The sequence below is a fragment of the Chiroxiphia lanceolata genome, chromosome 1, assembly GCF_009829145.1.
Source record: "Chiroxiphia lanceolata isolate bChiLan1 chromosome 1, bChiLan1.pri, whole genome shotgun sequence".
NCBI lineage: Eukaryota > Metazoa > Chordata > Aves > Passeriformes > Pipridae > Chiroxiphia > Chiroxiphia lanceolata.
In genome coordinates, this window is record NC_045637.1 from 118917092 (window position 1) to 118939619 (window position 22528).

Here is a 22528-nt window from a genome sequence, read left to right on the forward strand (position 1 = left end):
GAAAATGAATTATCATGTTGTCATGATTTCCCTTTGAACCTCAAGGGACTTCAGAGCACAGGAAGATGCTGACTTGCACTGGATCAAACTGATAGTGAAAGTGTGGGTTTAGACATGTACTTAAGAGTAGGCTGAATCATCTTCTGGAAATGCCAGGCTCTGTCCATTAGATTTAGAGTTAGGCTAAATGACTATCTTAAACTAGATGTGTAACTTTTGAATAACTAAATTAATTCAGCTCTCAACGACCTCAATATGAATCAGTAGGTTTGAATTGAAATGTAAAGGTTTGATTTTGCATTGTCACCTTCTAGGTTCTTGGCAGAAATCCAGTTTTTCCTTTTGTTTGGTCCACTTTAGGATTAGTGGTTTATTAGGTTCACTAATCCTGGGCAAGCATTAGAAGAGTAACTGCTAAAGACAGACGTTATCCTTAACTACTGAGAATATTGTAGGATAAGCTGAGTACCTGCTGATTTTTTGTACCTCTCAACTGATATTGCAGAAACTGCACTCTAACCTTGGTGGGATGATGCTTGGTGTTGAAACATCACTTCCATCATTTCCAGAGGAGGAAGGAAAGGATAGTCTCCTGCACGTCATGTCACTACTAATGTATTTTTTTGTTGTTTTCCTTAATGCTGCAGATGCAGCATAGAGGTGGTACCGTAATCATTCTGTCTTGTTTACGTGTGTTTGGTGTTTATTTAACCTGGACTGCAAGAAGAATAAATATTTGATGTATGTAAGTGAAATACAACTAGAATCAATAATTTTAACAAAGTTTTATCTTGGTTTCATGAAAGAGTGGTTAAAGTATTGCATTATTCTAAATTACCTCTTTCTTAAAAACAGCTTAAGAACCAAACTGATAAGATGTATTTTTAAAAGTTCAGTCTAAAGCCACAACTTTTCAACATTATCATGCATTTGAGTGTACTGGACATAAGATGAATCAAGATATATCTCTCAGTTTTCTATTTCATTAGAGATTCTTTTATGTTGCATTCACACTTTTTATTTTATTTGTGTGGGGCAAAGAAATCATGTAAAGTTTAAAAAGTCTCTACAAGACTGTTTGACAAGTTTCCACCTAATTTGTTTTATGGCACTGAAATTCGTAGTGGTCACTTAGTGATAATTCATATTTCAGATGCACTCACCCATTACAATGTACTGAATTTTCTTGTTTCCCAGTTGCTTGAACATACAATTTTAAGTCTCTGAAAAGCTGAAAGAATATCAGAGAAAGATTGAATAAAAGGAATAACATGCAAAGAGGAACTACTTGGGGAGGGAAAGAGAGGAAAATAACTTTTTCGTAATGAAAAATGTCTCATATTTTCTAGGTCAAAACTGCTACTATTGCTACAGAGAGGAATGGAAAACCAGAAAACAATTCCATGAACATTAATGCTTCCATTTATGATGAGATTCAGCAGGAAATGAAGAGAGCTAAGGTGTCTCAAGCACTGTTTGCAAAGGTTGCGGCAACCAAAAGCCAGGTAAAGCTCCCAGGATGTAAAGAACTCTGTGTCCTGTGCAATTATTCCCCCTGCCCCAGTTTTGATCTATTTTTGCATGAGTTAAAGTGAGTGACCAGGTCAGCATATCAGCCCAATACCGCAACTTGGAGCTCCTTGCTGAGTCCGGGGGTAACATCTGGTTCCCCTGGACCAGCAGGGTTGCGAAGCGGCCTCCCGAGATGTCTCACTCCCTTTTCCCCACCAGCCAGACACCTTCCCTGTGCACCCATGGGTCTTGGTGCGGCTCAGATGGCATCAGGTTGATGAGTTCTTAGCTGGTGTGTACGTGGCAAAAGCTGTGGGCAAGGTCTGTGTATTGCTGCCAAATGCATCTCAAGGCTTTGGTATTTTGCGATTACATGTGCTGCAATGAGTTCCTAGGGTTCTGGTTTTTTGTGAAAATATTTAGTCAGACCCCCTGGTGAGGCTGTGCATGGAAGGTGGACAGCACTGTCCATGTCAAACCTCCCCCCCCCAAAAAAATCAACAAATTACAGTTATACAAGTTATATCTGAGAAAACATGTATAGTCTTTGTGGAATATGATGTCTGCTTGGTTATTGCGTGTGTGCATACATATATATTGCATATTCAGTTTTAAGCCTTTCTTGTGTGGTTTCCTATTCTGTTTTCTTCAGATTAAGAGTTTCTGTCTAGTGGCAAGAGGGAAATCAACAAGCACTGTTTGGGTGTGATTATCATAAGTGACATGTCTTCTGAGAAAGATCACTGAAGTATGCAAAAGCATTGATTTAAGTGAGAATGTACTCAAGAAATAAAGGAAAAACATACAGAAAAATGGGAAAGACTAGAACCATGTTTAGACCAAAACTTAAAGAAATGGCAAAGGCACCAATGTTGAATTTTCACATTAGATTAAATGTTAAGTCCACTTAATCCACTACTCCTTTACTTTTCTAAAATTGTTTCATAGAAAATTTCAGCATCTTCCGGGAAAAGCTGATGATGCTCAGTTAGACCATAGTTTCTTAGGCCGTCAACATTTTAATGCTGGTTTTCTTTTTAACAAGCCTTTAATGTTTGACTTCTGCATTGTTCACATTTTGGAGTTCACTTCATTGTACAGAAAGGATGTTGTCTCTTAAGTTATATGGTGTAAGGAGCATTTAAAGGGATATTTTGGAAATGTTATATCAAAATGATTAAACTCAAGCTGCGGACTGTAAAAATTATAGCTTTATAGGCCACATGCCTGCCTACCCTTCAATCACTGTCAAAGTGATAATTTCAACAATAATATGTTTCTTTTATTGTGGGATTCTAAACACCAAGAGCTGTTTAAACATTAAACTGAATTGTTTATGTTAGTGCTGTATTCAGTGTGTCATACATCAGGCCACTATAATCTCCCATGGAATGTAAAAATTCTGTCATGAATCATGGCTTGTATATTGGAAATTACTGTAATTTTGATTGGAAATTACAGAGCTCTTGAAATGTTTCTAATTATGATAGAATGTTGCAGCAACTTCCAACCTGTGTGCTCCTCAGATGTCTTTATTTACATGTCAAGACTTGGGGTTAGAGAACTGTCCGTTTTCTGCACCTTCCCCTTTCCACTGCAGTTCTCTGCAAAGCTAAGGTATGAAGCCAACCTATCAGCCCGCATAATTTTGTTCTGATCTGGTTTGTGTGATAGTATGTTTATTTAAGTGCAAAGCCTTAAAATTTCGAGGTGGGACAGCTCTTCCAATGCTGACCTTAAAAGGGACATGTAATCAAAGTGAAGCCCAAAAGCTTCCAGAGGATGTAGTATAGGCTTATTTGACCACTGGTATAACATTTAGATTCTTGAACAAACTTTGCTACCAAGTATAGAAAACAACACAAAACATGTAGTTCTTTTCCCTTTTACTATAGTGATTAAACTCATATTACCAGAGGTTATTTTTCTCCCCAGTTTCAGCAAAGCAGTATTAATTTATGTGTCAAACAAACTTTCAGGTCTGTAGTTAGACAAAGTGTCATTTGTAGTAGAAAGCTGCTTCGCAGAAGTAACCTCATAGGTAAACTGGATGTGTTTGAGCCTTCTCTAACTAACTGACTACTAGTCACCCAATTAATAAGTTTTAAATATGTAGCAACACCACATATATTAAAGGAGATACCTGTATTGTAAAAAATTCTGCATTGGAGCTTGTCAGTGGTACAGATAAATATTTCCTGGGACAAAAAAGTCTCCTCCCTTGCGCAAAAAAAAGAGGCTTGTCCAAATATATTCTCTAAGAGAACATCTCTTGAGAAAGATCTATTACTGATATTGTTTTAATTTGAAGATATTAGGTCCGTGCTCAGAACTGGAGATCCTGGGACAATCTCTTCAAGTTATAGTGAAGAGTCTGAAGGACGCATATTAGAAAAAGATGCATTGGTTGACAGTTTTGTTTTCTAAAATGGCTAAAATCGAACATCTTATTTTGGAGATAAAAACTTGATTAACTTCCGAGTGTATTCTGGAGTTACGGCATAAAACAGTATGTGACTTAAACCAGCACTGTGAGTGGACAAAGGTAGTTGTTTGCTGGAGGGCTTTTATTGCATGTCTAAGCAGCCAGCATCTGCAAGGTGGCTGGGCTTGCCTGAGCCAGGAGACTGCAGATAATGTTCTGCTGACTAGAGCACTTAGTACAGGATTGCTATTAAATGATGTGCTACAGGAGTTTCTATTTGAGTAGAGCCAAGGTAAAAAAAGAGCATCTTCCCTTGTGCTGTGTTAGTGCCTTTGGCAAGAGTGGAGCTGGAAATCCTGGGATAATCTCTTCCAGTTATAGTGAAAAGTCAGGAGGACACGTACTAGAAAATAATGCTTTGATTAACAGTTTTGGTTTTAAATCCTTCTGAGTGATGGAGAATCAGGTGTGGACCTGATGCTCAACAAGCCAGCTGGCTGCCAGGGCCCGGTGTGACAGAGGTCATGGCACAGGACAAGGACAGGGTGACAGGATCAGGCAGAGGTTTGCACTTTGCTGGCAGCTTGTTGGCTTTCCCAAAGATAAGGACTGTCTGGCATATGGGTTTGAACGGGTTTGGGGACTTAGCTCTAGGGCATTCCTTCAAATGTTGAATTCTTTTTCCATGTAGAAATGAATGTATTCTGTATATTTTTTCACGTTTCTATATTTTTAAGGATGGCTACATTATGTACCGGGTAAATTCAAATTCTGTTAAATTAAAAATATATATTTTTAAATTTAATATGGTTATACTGAGGAGCTAAGGAAGATACTATAATAAGAATTCCTGGAATACATCATATCTTTGGGGAGTTTTAGAACTATAATTGGCAAAGCACCTAATATCAGTGTTTCAGATCTTACGTTTTACGTAAGTTGTCTGTCTAATAGGCCTGCATATTTTTTTTAGATTATGTTGAAAAGAAAGCTTTGGAAAAATGTATGCAAAAGGAAAAGAGAAAGGTTTACCAACTGTTTTGTCTCTACTCCCAGGTTGTTGCTTTTCAGTAGTAGAATGGCAATGCTAACAGCTTTATTTACTAAAATCTAATCAGCACACCTGAATAAGTCTAAATCAAAAGAATCCACACATATATAAAATTGTATGGTATACGTTACTTTTATGATACGATATGTTTCATCATATTGGATTTTTATTAAATTTATGACCTGACAGTCTGAGTCAAGTAATTATGGAAGAATGTTCTTAATTTTGTTATTTAAAAAAAAAAAAAAAGGTTGATTTGTGTAATGATCATTAAGGCATCATGGTTCAGTAACTGTGCAGTGGTTACGATGTTCTCATGTGGGAGCCAGGGATGAGTTTTTTTCTTGATGGTGACAGATGCTGAAATCTAATTTTATTCCATAAAAACAGGCAAACAAACAAACAAAAACCCCAACCTAAGAGCCCTGAGAGATAAGGCAAGTAGAGACTTGTAGTGTTTCTGTATGTTTGCTGTGTTTTGAGAAGTTATATTTATATTATGGCTTATCTTGAAAAGCTGCGGCCTGCCTGTGCTAGGCCCGAGCAAGGAAGAAAGCAAAACTTTGCTGAAAATCTGCTTACAGATGCTTCTTAAATTTAGGAAACTACATTTTGCAAAAACTGAATTAAAGTAATATCAAGCTCCATACTTCTGAGAGTCCCATGCACAGTGTAAGGCTGTTAGCCTGCACTATTTACCTTAACAAGTTTACTTTATAGTAGAATAAACAGGTGAAATCAATACTCTTCTGCGGTGTCGGTTTTGCTGATGGCTCTTCATGACCACGTAGATGCCGAATGCCTACCCTTCTCACCAAATAAAAATGCCTATATGTAGAAGGTGAGACACTTGGCTCTCACAGAATCATGCTTTGATTTTAATTTTAGAATAAATCTAATAGAGTACTACCCATACCTCAGAAACCTCATCTAATTACATAGAATTTTGACCTGTTACTTCTGAGCTGTTGCATTGTGTGGCCCAATTTCCTGTCCTTCCATCCCTGCCTTTCACTTTGGTGAGGCAGTTGGCCCCTTGGAAACCAGTTTCGCATGCGAAGTATGTAGATAAAATCACTGATTTCAGACCATGCTAGAGTCCACCGTAAGCCATCAGGCAAGCATTTTGTGCAGTGGTATTTTATTAGAAGTGTTTGACTTTTTCCCTTTGTATGCACCCAGAACATCCCCCTCCAAGAGATTGCATGGGAAGATCCAGTGGGTAGGCACTAGGCAGAGCATCTAGCACTCATGAGTAGATGGGAAGGAGTAGATGGGAAGGAGTTAAATGGGAAGGGAATGCTAAACACTGGCACTAAAATTGCTTTTGGCATGTAAATACCATGCTTTTCCTGACATAAATATTTTTGGAATAGGCCATTAGAGTTCAGGTATATAAAACCCTGCTTTTACTGGAAATTTTAATGTTGTAGTAAACCTAGAGATTTATAGTGAAAAATTGATGTCTGTTATCTCATTTTTATCTTTTTAACCAGCAGTTTTATAAATGCTATATCTTAGATCTGGGTTTTTCCATCTAGAGACTAAGCTATATACCCTAATAGGAAAGTCATTTTTAAACAGCTTCCCACACTGAACAAGCACGGTATTGTGGATCTGGCACGGAGATGTGACATGCCATTACCGCAGATATAGAACAATCTATTCAACTATTTTCCAGTGAGAGGAAGAGAAACCATTTTATCACCAAAAGTAACCCTCTGGTAATAATGTGGCTTTAGGAGGGGATCCTGAAATTTGTTTCCAAAGCTGTTTCCTCAGGGCACTGCACCTCAGGGTACCCAGTGGGGTCCAGTCTGGGGGGCAGGAGGGGCTCGGTCCTTCACCTGTCACCAAGCGTCTCTGTCAAGTCCTCTCCTGCCTTTGTCTCCCTCAGAGCAGCTGAGTCACTTCCTGGGTTTAAATCTTGGCTTCAAAACCTTCTCCCCCCCCCCCCCCTTCCTCAGTGTACAATGGATTCTCTGTGGAGTGGGGAGGGATGCTGCACAGGGAGACGCGAGGTGGAAACACAATGTACTCTGAGGTCTGCCGTTTCACAGGACCACCTGGAAATAAACTTTTGCCCTGGTACAAAGGCAAAATAGAAAACATTAGCTGCAGAAGTACACCACACAACAGCATCTATTTTTTTATTATTTTTTAATTTTATTTTCCTCCCTCCTCGTTGCCTGGGGGTGATTGCTCTGGCAGTTGAAGAGGTGCCATGAGCAGCAGGAGCTGGGATGGGATCGGGTGTCAGCAGGGTTGGGAGAGGAAGAGTGTGAACTGAGAGAGCAAGATGGGCTTTTGCATGCAATCAAGAATTGCCCCATAAAGCAGCGTGTCATTCAGTGAAACTGTGAAACTTGGCAGATAGAGCTGATTTGTTTCTTTCACAAAATATCAAGTTACAGTCATAGTGTGTTCTGTCTTGCCCAGGTTGGAGGGAAAAAGATTTTCAGGTTTCCATTGAGGGAAAAAAATGAATGCTCCACGTCCTTCCTCTGCCCCATGTCCTAGTCTCTTTTACAACATCTCTTCTCAGAAATAAAGGTTAAAACCTCAGGAAATTTACTTGGGTTTTTGTTGTTTTGTTTTTTTTTTTAATTAATTCTCAGAAAGTGGGTATAAAAATTAAGTTTAGTTGACTCTCTTATCACTTGATCTGGGTAGACCTGAAAAAGGGCTGGCATTGATCCTGACCATATCTCACATTATTGGTAAGACTTCTGTTGAGTGGGTTAACTTCGGTGAGCCTTGGGTTCTCGCCAGTAAGGAGTACACAGCAACTCCTTGAATCAACAAAGATGCACTGAAGAGAAACCACCTTAAAATCTCCAAGGTAGTTCGTATCAGCATGCCCATGTAAATCAGCGTAGAGGAGGGAAAAAAGGCATTAAAACCTGAAATAATTCAAGCCAAAGAAAAAGGTACAGAATGGAAAATACTTAACTGGTAAGAGGATTATATTGACCTCTTCAAAACAGCTCCTTGGGGCCAGGCAGCCCTTTCAACACATAAGGCAAAGGCTGGATTTGTTGACACATCAATGAGAAAGTGTGCTTCCTGAGCCTGCTTTACATATGGGGTCAAATCAGCCACGGCTAGAGGTTCCCAGCCAGGCAGGTGGCAGAATGAGCTGTTCAGACACTACCGTTTAAAGGACTGGTAGCAACTTCAGGAAAGGGAGTGTGTTTGAGCCCTAAGGAGAGCTTCCCTGGAGGGATGCGATGCACACCTGCCCTGTGCAAGTTGGGAGTTAATGCTTAACGCTCCTGCGGCCACGGACTGCGGCGCATCCCTGGGAGGCACTGGGGCTGGGACCGCTCGGTGCCTGGCAGTGTGCAGCCCACAGGTGTCCAGAAACAGCAAAGTGGGGGAGTGGGTCTTGGTTGGATGGTTTTTGTCTGGTGGAAAGAGCATAAATGTGTGAGAGAACCTAGGAGAACTGCAAGTTTAAGTCATTAAATGTACAAATGAAAAAAAAACAGCCAAGAAGAGAAAGCTTTTTACAAAATATAAAATTATGTTAAAGCAGCAAGACGGCACAACATAAGGAATGTTTGGTACATGTTATTGAAACTGAAAAATCAGAGTATGGAATGAATTATAATTTAGCATAATCCATAATTTTGCAGCTTTCATTTTGAATTATTTATCTTATATGATTTGATTAAAGATAAAACTGGCTGACAGGATCTCTAACATCTCTGCATGTCTTAATGACAAATGAAAAAACTCCACATTATAACTTCACCATTTTAAAATTTTTATTTGTATTGTTTCTGTGTAGCTCCCTTTTATTTTTAAAGCATACTTCAGCAACACAATTGTGTACACACGATTCCATAACCCATCAGGCTTCAGTGTTGCCTCAGTACCTCTGATTCAGTAAATCAGATCATAGGCAGCATGCTGTCATATAATAAGGTGTCTGATCCTTATTACCAGTTTGTTGATGCACAGACTCCTTCAAATTGACCATTGCAACACATGGTTTCCCCTGAAACTAGCTGTGATAATTAGCGTGGCTCTAATGAGACAGAATGTCACTGATCTTGTGCTGAACTGTCGAGTATCGACGCTACGGATGGGAACTGTCAAAGCTTGCCATCTGTGACAGAGCTTGGCATATTCCATTTGCAAGGTAGAGCATGCTCAATAGACTGTTTTTAAACAAATGGTCCATTTCTTGATTAGGGCTCTGTGTTCTGTTACTGTGGAAGACTTTATATCATAGTTAAACTTTTTGCCTTTTTTTCCCCTTTTTTATCTGCTGAGGTAAGCTCATTAGGAAATGAAAATGTTACTGATTCTGTTGGATTTTTGGGGAGACCTGGGGAGGAGCTGATCACATATTTCTTCTTCTTCCTTCCCCTAGTTATGTTAATGTAGTTCTTCTAAGGCTAGCAGTCCTACAGGCCTTTTATCTGATTTTTTTAAGCATTGAGGAATAGGTATGGCATAGTTTTGAAGTTTAGAGGAACAAAAATTAAAAAGTCTCAGGTGACGTGCAGCAGGAGCACGTGCACCTGGGATGAAAGATTGAATCAGTCAGGAGAGTCGGGCACCCAGGCTCCCGGGACTGGCCCTGCAAAATGCCATGCAAAAAGTCCAGCGCTGCTTATCATTCCAAAATATGCTTTGTTGCTTTTTATTTCCTCCTTCTCTGGCAGACCACACAGGGCTTGTTCTGAAGAACATTTTCACTAATCTGATCAGGCAGCCAAATACGCCGGGAAAACTGCTTTAATGATCCCACTAATTACCTCAAGTCAATATGAACTGTATTATTAGACTGAGGGAAAATATTCCATTAGGTCTCCCCCTTGGGAGTTTCTCCGCTTTGTGATGTCACCGAAGCCTTCGCCCTCTCGCTTGTAATTAATTTTATTTACACACGCAGGCACGCACAAGGTCACACCTGCACAACCGGAGCTGGCCAGGGAGCTAGTGGCACTCAGGCTTAATCAGATCTGTCATAATTACCATTCTGCATGTTTCTGACACACGCTGTGAAATATTTCAATTTAACTGCCGCTACCAGCACAACCAGATGTAGTGTGAGTGTGGCTGCATTGGAAATATTATTCCTCAGGATAAACTCTCTCCTCCTCCTTTTTCCTCCCACCCCCTCTCCCTTTTACAGCTAATGTGGCACAGAAGCTGATGTATCCTGTAAATCTTGAATGCAGCGCTAGATTGATAACAGCAGATTAGACAGTTTAACCACAAACAGCTTGTTCATTTTTCACAAATGAAAACCACATGTGGTGTAACTAAAATTTCAGGCTCTTTTTTTTTTTTTTCCCCCTCCTCTTTGGTTGTTGTTTCCTTTTGTGTGTGTGTGTGTGCGCGTGTGTTAAGGTCTGCCTTTTACTGTAAAGGGGTGAAATAAAAGAGTAAACATATAGGGGGTAGATACACTACTGTCTTCGGAGATTGTTTCTCCCTGACCTTTATTAAAAACCTTCATTACTTTGGCAAAGAAATCAGATACCGCATGGGGGTTTGTCACTCACTCTGAGACTTCCTAATCTCTGGATTTTATGCCCATTTATTAAAGAAGTCATCCTACCGTGCTGGTTTTCAAAATAACATGCCAGCAAACACCTTGCTTTAAGAAGAGCTTCTAATGAAAAAGGTAGTCTTCACTGCTACCTAGATTTAGCAGAAATAAAATTTTATGCCAAAGTTTTTCCCCATGGATTTTGTCTTTTTGCTAACTCTTCCCTCTACCTCTTGCTTTGGGGAAAAGATTCTTTTTAAAAAAATGTTCAGAATTTCGGCAAATTGAAAATTGATTATTTTTTTATTAAAATATTCCGGTACTTCTTATGAAAACAGATTATGAAAAATGAAACTGCATGTTGTCTGTAAATTGTTTTGCTTTTTTTCATCATCTTTCCCTAATTAAACAGCCTTCCATACTTGGTTGTTTTTTTTAAACCATGTACTCTTTAGTAGACCACTGTTGACTACTTTTTCTACACAAAGAAAAAATTAATGCAATTTTGATAGAAAGTTTTAATTATAAGATTCTAAAACAATTCTTACAGCAAGGAAAAAAAAATATCAGTGTGCAGAAAGCAACTGAGCAGATTCCCGAAAAGCTGTTGCAGGTATTGTCAGGTGGGAGGACTGGTGTAGTGCCTCAGATAGAAATTCATCAAATCTGTAATAAGACTTCCAGGAGAGGTTTAAAAAAAAAAAGGTAGCTTTAGTAAGAGATTGTTTTATCCGTTGCCAGTGATTTGTGATGCAGCGGCAATATCGAAAGCGCAGGAGACAGGAAGCTAAGATAGTGTTCAAAGTCGGTCAGAAGAAGGTGGGCAGGACAGATTTTGAAAGCCACTGAAGGCATGGTCTGTAGCAGAAAATTTGGCTGTGTAGATGGCCTCCCAGGCTGCTGCAGAGAGGATTAAAGACCCATACTTGTATACCACTTGGCCAGCAGTTACTGCATTACTAGCTCCCCAGAGCTCAGCTGCAGTAGGTCGGTGCGGGTGTACCTTCTGTGTCCCTCATCACATGGCAGTGCCATCTCTGTTAGCGACTCCCCCAGTGGCCATGCAGACCCCAAACAAAGAGAAAATCTTGTCCTAGAGGTACAGCCAAAGCCCTGAAGGTTCTGTGTCTGCAAATGTCTCAAAAATGAGCTGAACTAAGATGAAGAGGAGAGCAGGAAGGGCTCATGTTGGATGAGAAAATGAAATGAACCGTCAAGATTTTTGCAAGGCTCTCGAAATACAGCTCTCGTTTCTTTGCAAAGCCATTCAAAAAATGTCATGCAATTGGAAAGCACTGGATTGCCAAAAGAAAAAAACGTGGCATCCTCTCCCACCTCCGTTGAGTCTTTTATTTTTAGAGTTTTTTTCCTTAGGTAGAGTTGTTTCAATTCCTACACTCCAGATGCATGAATCAGCTCTTCCCCAGGCAGCACCTGCTGTCTGCCTGACAAGAGGTGCTGTTCCTGGCAGGATGGATTTTCTTAATCTCTCTTTCTGCTTTCTATACCCTCACCTTCTGTTTTGTTTTCCTCTCACCACCTTCCCTTATTCCTCTCATTATGGATCTCCTTTTAGTCCTCCTTTGACTTTTTTCCACCCCTTCCTGTCCCTTATACACCCTCACCATCCACTCTCACTCCATCTGCCTCTTTCTCCTGCCCTACCACTGGCTGCTGGAGTCCCATCCCAGGCACATCCCCACACACACCATCCCTTTGTACAAATATCCCCTTGTGCATGGGGCGCAGTGTGGGCACCCTATGCCTTTGGCCTTCACTGGGCTGGTCACCAGCACTACTGGCTTTGTGGATGAAGCATCATTCCTTTCCCTGTGTGGTGACACGGATTTAGCCAGGAATAGAGCCATACTCTTGATTTCTCTGGTTGCTCATGCCTGCTGTAGGCAGATCACTTATTCAGGAAGCTTTTGAAGATTGAGTATATCAGCGTTTTAACTATTAAAAAAAAGGAGGAAAGTTTGAGTGAGCTGTATGAGAGTTAATGACAGACATAAACGAAAACAAAGCTGTGGTGGCTGAGGCGAGGAGGAGGCTGAGGAGTTAGCGAGCAGCCTGTGGTTCCCGGCTGTGGGGGAAGCAGGGTACCAAGTAAACAGCGCAGAAAACAAAAGCAAGCTCAACCCGTAACTAAACAGGAAATGACAGGGTAAAATTCCTGCTGAAAAAATGAGAGCTGCTAAACACATAACTGCAAAGTATAAAGGCATCTTGTGCAAACACAAATATACAGTAACAGTCCGGGAAGCAATTTGTTAAAGGAGTGACAAATTACAAATCAGGTGAAGGGCTGCTGGGCAAAGGCAGGAGTGAGAAATAATAGATATGTGTTTTCTCCCTTAATGTTAAACTGGGTAATTCAAAACACATAACACCTGAAAGAATGTTACAGAATTTCTAGGTGGAAGGTGAGAAAGATGATGTTCTGTTCCAGATAATTTTTGATTTCACCGTTCCTAACAATTTCTCATTGCGTCTATTTTTTTTACTTTCTTCAAATTTAGCTTCTAAGTCAAACTTCAGACGTTTGGTTGTGAATTACCTCAAACTGTTGGCATCTACTGAAAAGTCTAGGGCAGGCATGCAGCTAGTTAAGTGAGGAAAAATTCCAATTTGCAAATATTTATCTAATATCAAATCTACCAGATTCTATCTGTTATTCTATCTGTTATTTCATTTTTATTCCTGTGCAGTATCATGTTCTCTTACTTCAGGATGGCATTTGAGAAGCATATGAAAATAGTTTTCAGGATCATTGTAAAGCAAAGATATTTGGACTGAACAGTCCTTAGCAGAATTCCCTGAAGTTTTGGACCCCAACTAAGCAAGACTTTCACACATATCCATTAACATCTGGTGCTTAGCATCTCTAGTACATAGAGCATGCAAGAGAAAGCTCTACTGATATAGGAACTTTCTACTGTTTATGTAAAAGCAGTCATTTAAGGGGGGGGGAAAGCTAAGAAGGTTTTAAATGAGATTCTTTTTATTTTTGCTTTGGAGCAGCCAGTTTGCTTTACCTCTGAGAAATCATTTGCTACTCTCATTTATTACAAGGAGAGAGACTAAAAGGATTGATATTTTTCACCTGAGGAACAGGAGGGAAAGGATCATGGCAGGAAGAAGTGTTCTTGCTCCATGCAGCCCCTCATTTAAGGGCAGAAGGTAGTGCCAAAACTGCTGCCTGGAAATATGGCTAGGGCTGAGATTCAGGTGGGCTGGCACTTTTCTTGGCCAGTGAGGAAAATTTTAACACTAAGAACTGCCGTCTAGGAACTTTTCTCCTGTGGTTGTTCTTGACCCCCTCCTGACAGCAAACTATATGGAAACACTCTGGTGTTGGTTCCCACCCAGGAGTGAGAAACCTGATGTCTCCAGCTTCCCTTTTGATCCAGCTTTCCTATTGTTCCTAAAGCTAGAAGTTTTTTGGCTTTCTGAGGGCTTCACTGCCTTTCTTTTTCCATGGATCAGACAGACACTGCTGGCTACTCCCTACTCATTTGCTGGGAGGCATCCACCTCTCACAGATATGGATTTTAAAGATTTTTTTTTTAACTGCTTTGAGATAATGGATGTTATTAATTTTCTGACTATTTCTGTGGTTAAAAAAATCTGCAGGAAAGTCAGAGAAAAGTTTCTTTTCAATTTACTTAAGACTCCCCTCACCCTTGACATTATCAGAGCATTAAGTGTTCTTCGCTATAAAACTGAGAGCTACAGAATTCAGCTTAACTGCAAGAGACAAGAAATTTTCCCAGAATATTTAAATGTCTAATTCAAATCTATATGAAAACTTTTATTTAAGCTGTGAAAATGCGAAGGGATGTCTGAGAACATATTTGAGCTGTGTATGTTTTGGAATGATGTCACTTGTTCGAACATCTTGTCAGCAGAACTGAATTTACAATGACGTCCAAATATCTGTGAGCCTGTTATTCCTCAATGTGTGGAAGATCTTCCCCTGATCCAAAATGAATTCTAGAAAGAAAAAAAACATGTGACAAGAAGCCACAAAATTAAATTACTCAGTCTGGGAAATTATAATATATAAAAAAAAAGTATCTAACAACACGATAGGCACACATATAAGTAATTACAGAAGTGACACATTGCCCCTATGGCATTTTTACTGGAGGTCTTTCCCCCAAAGCAAATGTTAAATCTCTGTAAGCAACTTAATAGCAAACATTTGCTGTTCACTTGAAAACTGATAGTAGTAAAGAAGATTTTTAAAATTGCCAAGCTCTTTCTATTAAAGACGCTAACTAAACTGCAGATATAGCTGCCGCACAAAATTGATTGCATGTTTAAGAATAGATAAATGTGGGCTGTTAAGGGTCATGGTTGGATTTAGGATTGTATTTACTTTCAAGGGGCACATTGGTATTGCAATGAAATCAGTATTTCCATCTACTTAAATAAAAGATAAAGGGCCATACATTGCCAGTCACCTTCTGTGAAACCCACTGACCCATTTCACATGACCGTATTATAAAAAGTAATGTACCAAACTAAGTGACTTATGTAATAATTAGCAGGTGTTTGTTTTTTCTTGTTTAGTTTGGGGTTTTTTTATTGTTAAGTCCATTTTTGTCAGACGTTATCTTGCAGTTACAATAACAGTTGAATTGTATGTCTGAAAGAGGAAGGATCCAGAGCAGAAGAGGGCAAAGTAAAGCTTCACCCCTTATTTTTTTTGGATCTATTACTTTTCCCCCTTCTTTTTACATATGAATGTAGTTGCATTTTATGTAAGATTTTCAAAGGCGTCCACATTGTTGTTTTGATTAGGGCATATGCTTATCTATCATTGCTAGGCAATTGAAGGCAATACTGTAAGAAACATGCATTTGAACAAGGGAAAGACAAAGTGGAGGGAGCTGAGAGCAGAGAAACTAAGCTTGGGAGAAGCCCTTCATTTAGATTATTGAATTCTCTCTGTACTCAACTAAAAAATAATGATACCTATGTTTTCAGTCAGGTTTAGTGTTACAGGTTAGGTTTTTTCTTTCCATGAGCTGGTGGTATGTCTCCAGTACTCATACACAGGGAACACACCAACCAGTTTTGATACAGCCTCAGACCTTAATCCAGCAAGTTTTTTGGAAGCACTGACTTTTAGCCACTCACCGTGGCTCCGGGTAGAAGCAGATGTCCAGTATGACAGACAAGACTGTCGGAGCAGAGCAACAGAGCAACAGCTCTCCAGATCATTTTGCTTCTATACTTGTTTGTTGCTTGTCATTGAATTTTAGAGATTGCTTTAGCAAGTTTCTTTTTCTTTTTTATTTGTTTGGATGTTTACAATAAGAGACATATATTTAACTTCTAAATGCTACAGCTAGAGAGAAGAAAAGGCAGAGGGATGAAGAGATGTTAGGAATCCCTTTCCCCTAAAATACCACCAAAAAATTATGGTAAAATAGTATCAGTACCACTGCTAGCTATTTGGTCATTTGTTTTTCACCACCCAGAGAAAGGTGGGTTAACATCCAGACAGATGGTGTAGCTGAATAATGGGTAGGATAAGAAAGTTGAGGAAATGGCATAATCTGTTTCAGTATTCTTCAAAGGAAGTTTTTCCTGCTAGTGAAGTTTACCTTTCTTCTGAAAAGCCCTATGAGGTTGTGGGGTTTTCAGTTTGTTTGTTTTGCTAAATCTCATCTATGATGATGGCAGATACAGATTTATTTAAAATTCACATCTGGCTTCCCTTTTCAACGTTCTAGTAATGAAAGCCAATAAAATAGATAAACCAGAAATATATGGAGATAAAGGTTTCAAACTTTGTCTGATTTAGGGGAATGCTCAAAGGCAAAGCCTGAAACTTAAGGCTGATTAGTGTAAATAAAATACTAAGGCAACCATCTTTCTGGGGACACATACTATCACTTTAGGCCACATATCAAGATCTCAATTCATCTTCTGGAATTAGCTGAAAACCAGGTTTTGCTTCTTGAATTAAAGATAGACATTTTTTTCAGAAAAACAGGGAAATCCCAAAGTATTGAACATTCACTGCAATTTTTAAAATTTAAAAAGCATGTACCTCACAGAAGGAAATCAGTGTTTATCATTTCTTGAAAATATAAGCTAAAATTAAAAGACTTTCACTAACAAATGTGTTGGTCAGTATCCAAAACTACTAAGTCTTATAGATTATTTGTTTTTGTAAGTTTTTATAAAAATACCAGTTTAATAAACTTCAGTTCTTCTGTGAAGCATTCACATCTATTCAGCTTTGCATAGGAGATAGCCAGGACACTTTATGAATTTTAGGAAAGATAAACCTGCAGTCAGGAAATTTCAGAAGAACATGTAAGTCTAAAAAGGACTGTTCTCATCATCTAGGCTTGTTCCCATGGCTGAACCCACAAGTATTTCACACAGAAAGAAGTCAAATTTAAGCGATCTCACCCTGAAAATGAATTTTGAATCAAATGCTCTGTTCTTACCCTGTGGTGGGCGGTGCCTGTTGTATTTTTTCAGATAATACAAATGTAACACAAGCGGCTTTTCCCAGATAAACTAAAGCAGCATCCATTGTTACTTATTTGTTGTATTTGTTTGTGCTGAAGTGACGTTTGCTTATTTTTGCTTCTCAATGCCATATGCATGAGTTTACTGATTCAGATCTCTCTGAATTTTTGATCCTGTTGAACACTCTGAGAAATCTCAGTTGAAGGATTTAATGCATTTTCCAATCAATATGTAGGGGAAATTTGGCCTTATCAATTTAAATGCTGGAGATCCTTTCATTGCATTATGGAAGAATCTTCTCTAAGCAGAGATTATTCTTAAGAACTTCATAACATTTAAAGGTTAATATGTTAGGTAAAGAACAATATCTTAAGACAAACATTTTTATTACAGGACATGAAGGGATAGTTCTGATTAAATTACATGATTATTTGAATGGGAAAGAAGACAAAGTGCATCATTTCTTGCCCTCAACTTTAATGCCTTTAATCAAATAATGACCTTCTGGAAATAGTTAATTTTAAGCATTTGGAAAGATCAATACCACTTTGCCACCAAAAAATGGCCCAGATGATGAAATTTGATGTATTTAAAGTACCATTTCACCCTTTTAACCTAGTAAATAATTTAAAATGCTTTCAGTACTCCTTTGCTACCATTATGTATCTCACTCAAAGTATTATGACTTTTCCAAAAGCAACCTCTCTGTGCAATGTGCAGCTTACAAGTGTAATACTAAAGGCTAAGACTGTATGCATATATATCAGTGGCTATGTTGGCCCTTTTTCTTCTCCTCTATATTTGGATTCTGTTTTGAAAAGAAATAGAAATAGCTAAGGTGAACACAGTCATTTGGAACAATCATGAGATTGTAAAGCAAGTTGGATTGCTTTTGAAGGGGAAAAAGTCAATATTTAAAGTTTAGTCCATGTGTTCTTTTCCTTTGTTTTGTCTATAAGCTTTCCTGTTAAAGGTGAAGGATTTGGATTGCTCAGACAATTAAGAGCCCATTTTACCAAGTGTAATTTCATATCTGTGTTCTATAAACTGGAGTGCCTTCAGCATTGTAAATAAAAAAAAAATTGCCCTCTATTAGCGTGTTTGTGGGCAGATTAAAAACAGTCTTCATTAGCATAAGTAACACTTACAGATTCTTTTAAAAGTAGGAAATTATTTGTTGAATGATAAATTGCTAGCTTTCTAGTTAGTTGCTGAAAATGTGCTCATTCAAAATGCCTACTTTAGTTTAGTCTACAATACTCAATTTTTTTTAGTTAGAAGTACTGTTTAATGGATTATGTACTTAGTCTTTGTTCACAGTAGATGCTTAAATGCAATTCACACTTTCTGCTAAAATGTTTATATCAAATACCTCCCTATTTAGACTCATTTCTTTTAACACCATATATTTTTATTATACTATATGCCCCAGAGAATGATACAAAATAATCTTAGATATACTATACAAAAGAAAAACTGATGATATCTTTGCATTGATACTCTAAAATGTTTTACCTTCTTAGCTTCAAATTACAGCCTTTCTAAAAAATGCTGAAGTCTTTGTTATTCTGTAAGAAATATTCATCATTTGCCAAATTAGTACCACTGTAGCAAATTGACCAAACATCTTCAATTGCTCTACCTTGAAACCTTTTCTTCCCAGACTAGATATGTTTGTTGCTGATTTGGAAAGCTTTGGCCAGAGAACATTTTTCATGATTGTAATGTTATCCTCTTTGATCTAATTAGGGTAGGTATTTACACCTTAAGTGTATTTTTTTTTCTTTTAATAAGAAAGATACCAGAATGCAAGAATAGTTTGTTAGAAACCATGTGAAAGAGCAGAAGATTTTATTTATACACAGCACAGGTCAGAATAAAATAGCATTTGGATCTATAGATAAAAGGCATAGATGTTTTCTTTAAAATAAGCATGCTCATGGGTATTGCAGAGCCCAAGTTTTGGCAGTTATCCTCTTTGCGCTTTTCATGCAATAGTTTGGCAGTTCGGCTTTCACAGGTTTTTTTCCTCTAATGTCTTGGGTTTCTTTACTAAATCCCTATCAGAAAACCAGACAGAAGACTCTTATTTATTTTAAATATCTTAGGTTTAGCATCTTTTTTTTTTTCACCATTTTCTTGCTTACTGTAGCAAGACCTTTGCAGATGGTACTTGGTTACTTGAAAGTGCATAACAGTATTTTCTTTGTAGCAGATGGATTTAAGACTTTTAGTTCCCAATAAATGTAGGTTTACAATACATAACTTTACAGGATTTGTGTTGTATATAACAGGTTTGAACATATTATCTCAGAATTCATCTGCATGGCATTTTCAGCTTATCCAGGGCCCATGCCAGTATTTTAAGTAATAGGGAGAGCATAGTGATTGATAGCAGCTAAAGGCGTGATTTTGAATAGAAACAAAGGTTTTAGAACAGAAGGTGTCAAATTAAACTTTGTCAGTTTGAAAAGTAGTAACATCCTGAAAGTTCTCCAAACATATTTACATGTGGCTAATGTTTATATTTTGCTTTGTACTCTCTTTATATTCAGTGTAATGTTGCCTGGCAAATTTACTCTGTTTTAAAATCAAGGTTGTTCCCAATGTCATTGCAGAGTTTTTGGGGGGTTTGCCTTGCTGCATAAATGTATCCACTTCATTATTTTAAGTCTGTTTTTTTCAACAGTGTAGTATATATGCTGTATAAACTGGCTGTGATCTAATCTGAGTTATAAATATTTCCTTATTATTTTGTGGTCATTTCCACTTCCTGTAAGACGATAAAGTCAGGGGGGAAAAAAAAATGAAAACAAAAAAAACCACCAAACAGCAAAAAAACAACCAGTCGCTCAAGCCCTCCTTCAGAACAAATTGTTTGAACTAGGCAGAATTTGCTCTAGACTTAAAAAAGCAGAAGAGGAGAAAAATCAGCCCTGTTGCATTCACTTGTAAATTCAACTGCATTATCTGCAGCAGTTCATACCTTTTTAGATCAAATGGAAACAAAAACTTTAAATTTTCCAGAACTTAAAATTCACCATTAGAAAAGTCTGGATGACTACTTTTCCTAAATTTTATAAAAACTTTTCATACACTCTCCTTTAACTGACTTTTATGAATGAGTTTTATTTCATATACAGAATTCTGAACCTGAAACTAAGTGAAATACTTATCATTTTGTTTGCTTGTTTTGAACCAAAAGAAAGAGTATTGGTATAAAGTCCTTAGTCTCTTAACAAAGAAAACCCCTACAGCCTCTCTTACTGTCCATTCACTATCTTTTCTGAGAATACTGTTGAGATCAACTTTCATAAATATGTTCAGAAATAAGCAGTGAAGACCAAAAAATTGTTTCTATCTGTGTAATTATAGAAGAATTCAGTTGGTTGTTTCCATATTGTCCATCATATGTTTCATGAGAGTGTGTCTGCTTCTTTACAAGTGTGACAAACCCGGTGGAATAGAGATATTTTGGTAGAATAGCAATACATTCTGTGTACCCTGTCAGAAGTATGTGTCTTCAGTATCTCAAAATTGCTGCTTCTCTGAAAGGCTAGAAGGGACCTGCTTCAAGTTAAAATTAATCAAATAATTTTAGATAAGAAGTTTAAAGTATTATTTCAGTGCAAAAGTTGACAGAAAAATACTGGAAGTACAATGTTAGCCATCAGTAATTAGTAAAAGTAAGGTCTGATCTAGTAAATATAGAAACAGAAAAGACAGTGAGGGGAGAAGGTATTTCTTAGTTGACAAAAGCTGTTGTTGTGTAGCATGTTTAATCAGTGTAAAATGCGATTGCCTAGGAATTTTTTACTATTGGACATTTTTTAATTATAAAGAGTTTCTACTGTCTTCTTTCAAAAAAAACCAAAAACCTGTGATGCACATGCTCAGCAGACAAAATATGTCCAGCTTCTGAATGCATGGTGCAACTTCCTTTCCAGTCTGTCTGTATGCCTTAGAGAGGTGTCATGGGAGGGACAGGTTGTCTTTTTTTTTTTTTACTTTCACCAAACTGTCGTGATAGTCAGCTCTGCTCTTTATTTCACCACCATTAGAAATAGGGCCAACAGTTTCAGCATGAAGCAGTGAAGATTGTAGACAACCAAAGGAAAATTTTTGTACTCTGGCAGGGGCTGGTTTATGGGTTGGTTTTTTTTAAGAATTTTGTCACTGCTTTTCAGTTAAAATATCTAGATTGATTTCTCTTCATCATCTTCCCTCATCCATCCCCAACAAGCTACCCCTACTTTCTGATTGCACCTTTTTTAACTTACTGCAGAAAACTAATACTACTGTTGAGCATAAGCCGGCGCGTATACCCCTGAGTAACATGTTGATTTTGTTAGGAGCATGGAGAGCTTCCATATTACCCTGCTAACATATTCCAGTGAGATTCCACAGACCCTTGCTACTGTTTTGAGAGCATGCCATATAATTCCAGCTGGGACAGCTCTATATGAAGGCATTTGGCCATGTTTTCCAGTCACCTTACTGGAGGAGTACCCAGCAGCCCCCTTAGTTCATGGTCAAGGAATGGGGTGCGCTCCATCCCTGGGGTGCAGGGGAGCCCTTCTGCTGCTACCATTCTCTGCCCTCTCCCCTCTCGCCCTTGTGAGCAGCTGGCAGATTTTGGCCCCATTTAAATTTTTGCTTTCTCGGCTCTGCTACCACCATCTCTATAACATTTGTCATTTTGATTGTTTCTCAGGGGCATTTTCTCCTCTGTCATTTGTTCAGTTTTCCACTTATATCTAAGTGAATATACTTTGAATTTTTATACACACCTCACTAAATATTTTTGTATACAATATGAATGCATTAAGATTGTTTACTTTCACCTCTTCCTGTCGTGGCAATATTTTTACACTGCATTTATTAACTGTTAGCTAAAGATATGTATGAATTTGTTCAAGAAAATACATATCTATATTGTGTCTATGTATCTATTGTATCTATTAGTAAACTAGTCTGGATAAACCATTAATCTACTACCAGTGCACATAAAAAGGATCTAAAAGCTTCTGTACATTTATATTATTTGTTGATTCAATAAAATGTCACATTATCTTTCCTACAGCATTAAGAAATAAAATTGCATGGACCTAGTTTTGAAAACAGATCCTTGAAGCTAAAAGGAAGAAAATATGCATGTTTTATACATGTAATATTATGTTTCTAAATTTTAATATACCAGAAAATTTCTGCTGATGCACACTGTCCTAGCTAGAGGGTTTGCGCTTTTCTTTGCAAACTACCAATGCACAGTTAAGAAAAAAATCCTCAATTAAATTTTCGAGAAGACGTAAGGAAACATTAAATTTTCAAGATTAACTCATATGTCTCTTTCAGAAGCAAATTAGGAACTGCTACAGTTCTTACAGGGGATTCTGTAGCCTTCATATTATGTATTCCAAAACCACGTCTGAGTTAGAGTAGGTAAGCTCTTGGGCACATTGCTGTCCTGTGATGTGGAAGTGGTATAAAGAGTGTATGAGAAGCTTGAGCACATCTTGCTCCCCTCCAAGCC

General features: G+C 38.0%; 1 protein-coding gene across 9 annotated transcripts in view; it reads left to right on the top strand.

Moving 5' to 3' along the window:
• The window catches only part of SATB1 (SATB homeobox 1), a 91885-nt gene that overhangs the window by 63617 nt on the left and 5740 nt on the right, over positions 1-22528 (top strand). For all 9 annotated transcript variants that reach the window (XM_032685302.1, XM_032685264.1, XM_032685244.1 and 6 more), the window contains one exon: positions 1350-1505. In XM_032685302.1, coding sequence (XP_032541193.1) covers positions 1350-1505 — 156 coding nt within the window. The remainder of the gene's footprint in view (positions 1-1349; positions 1506-22528) is intronic.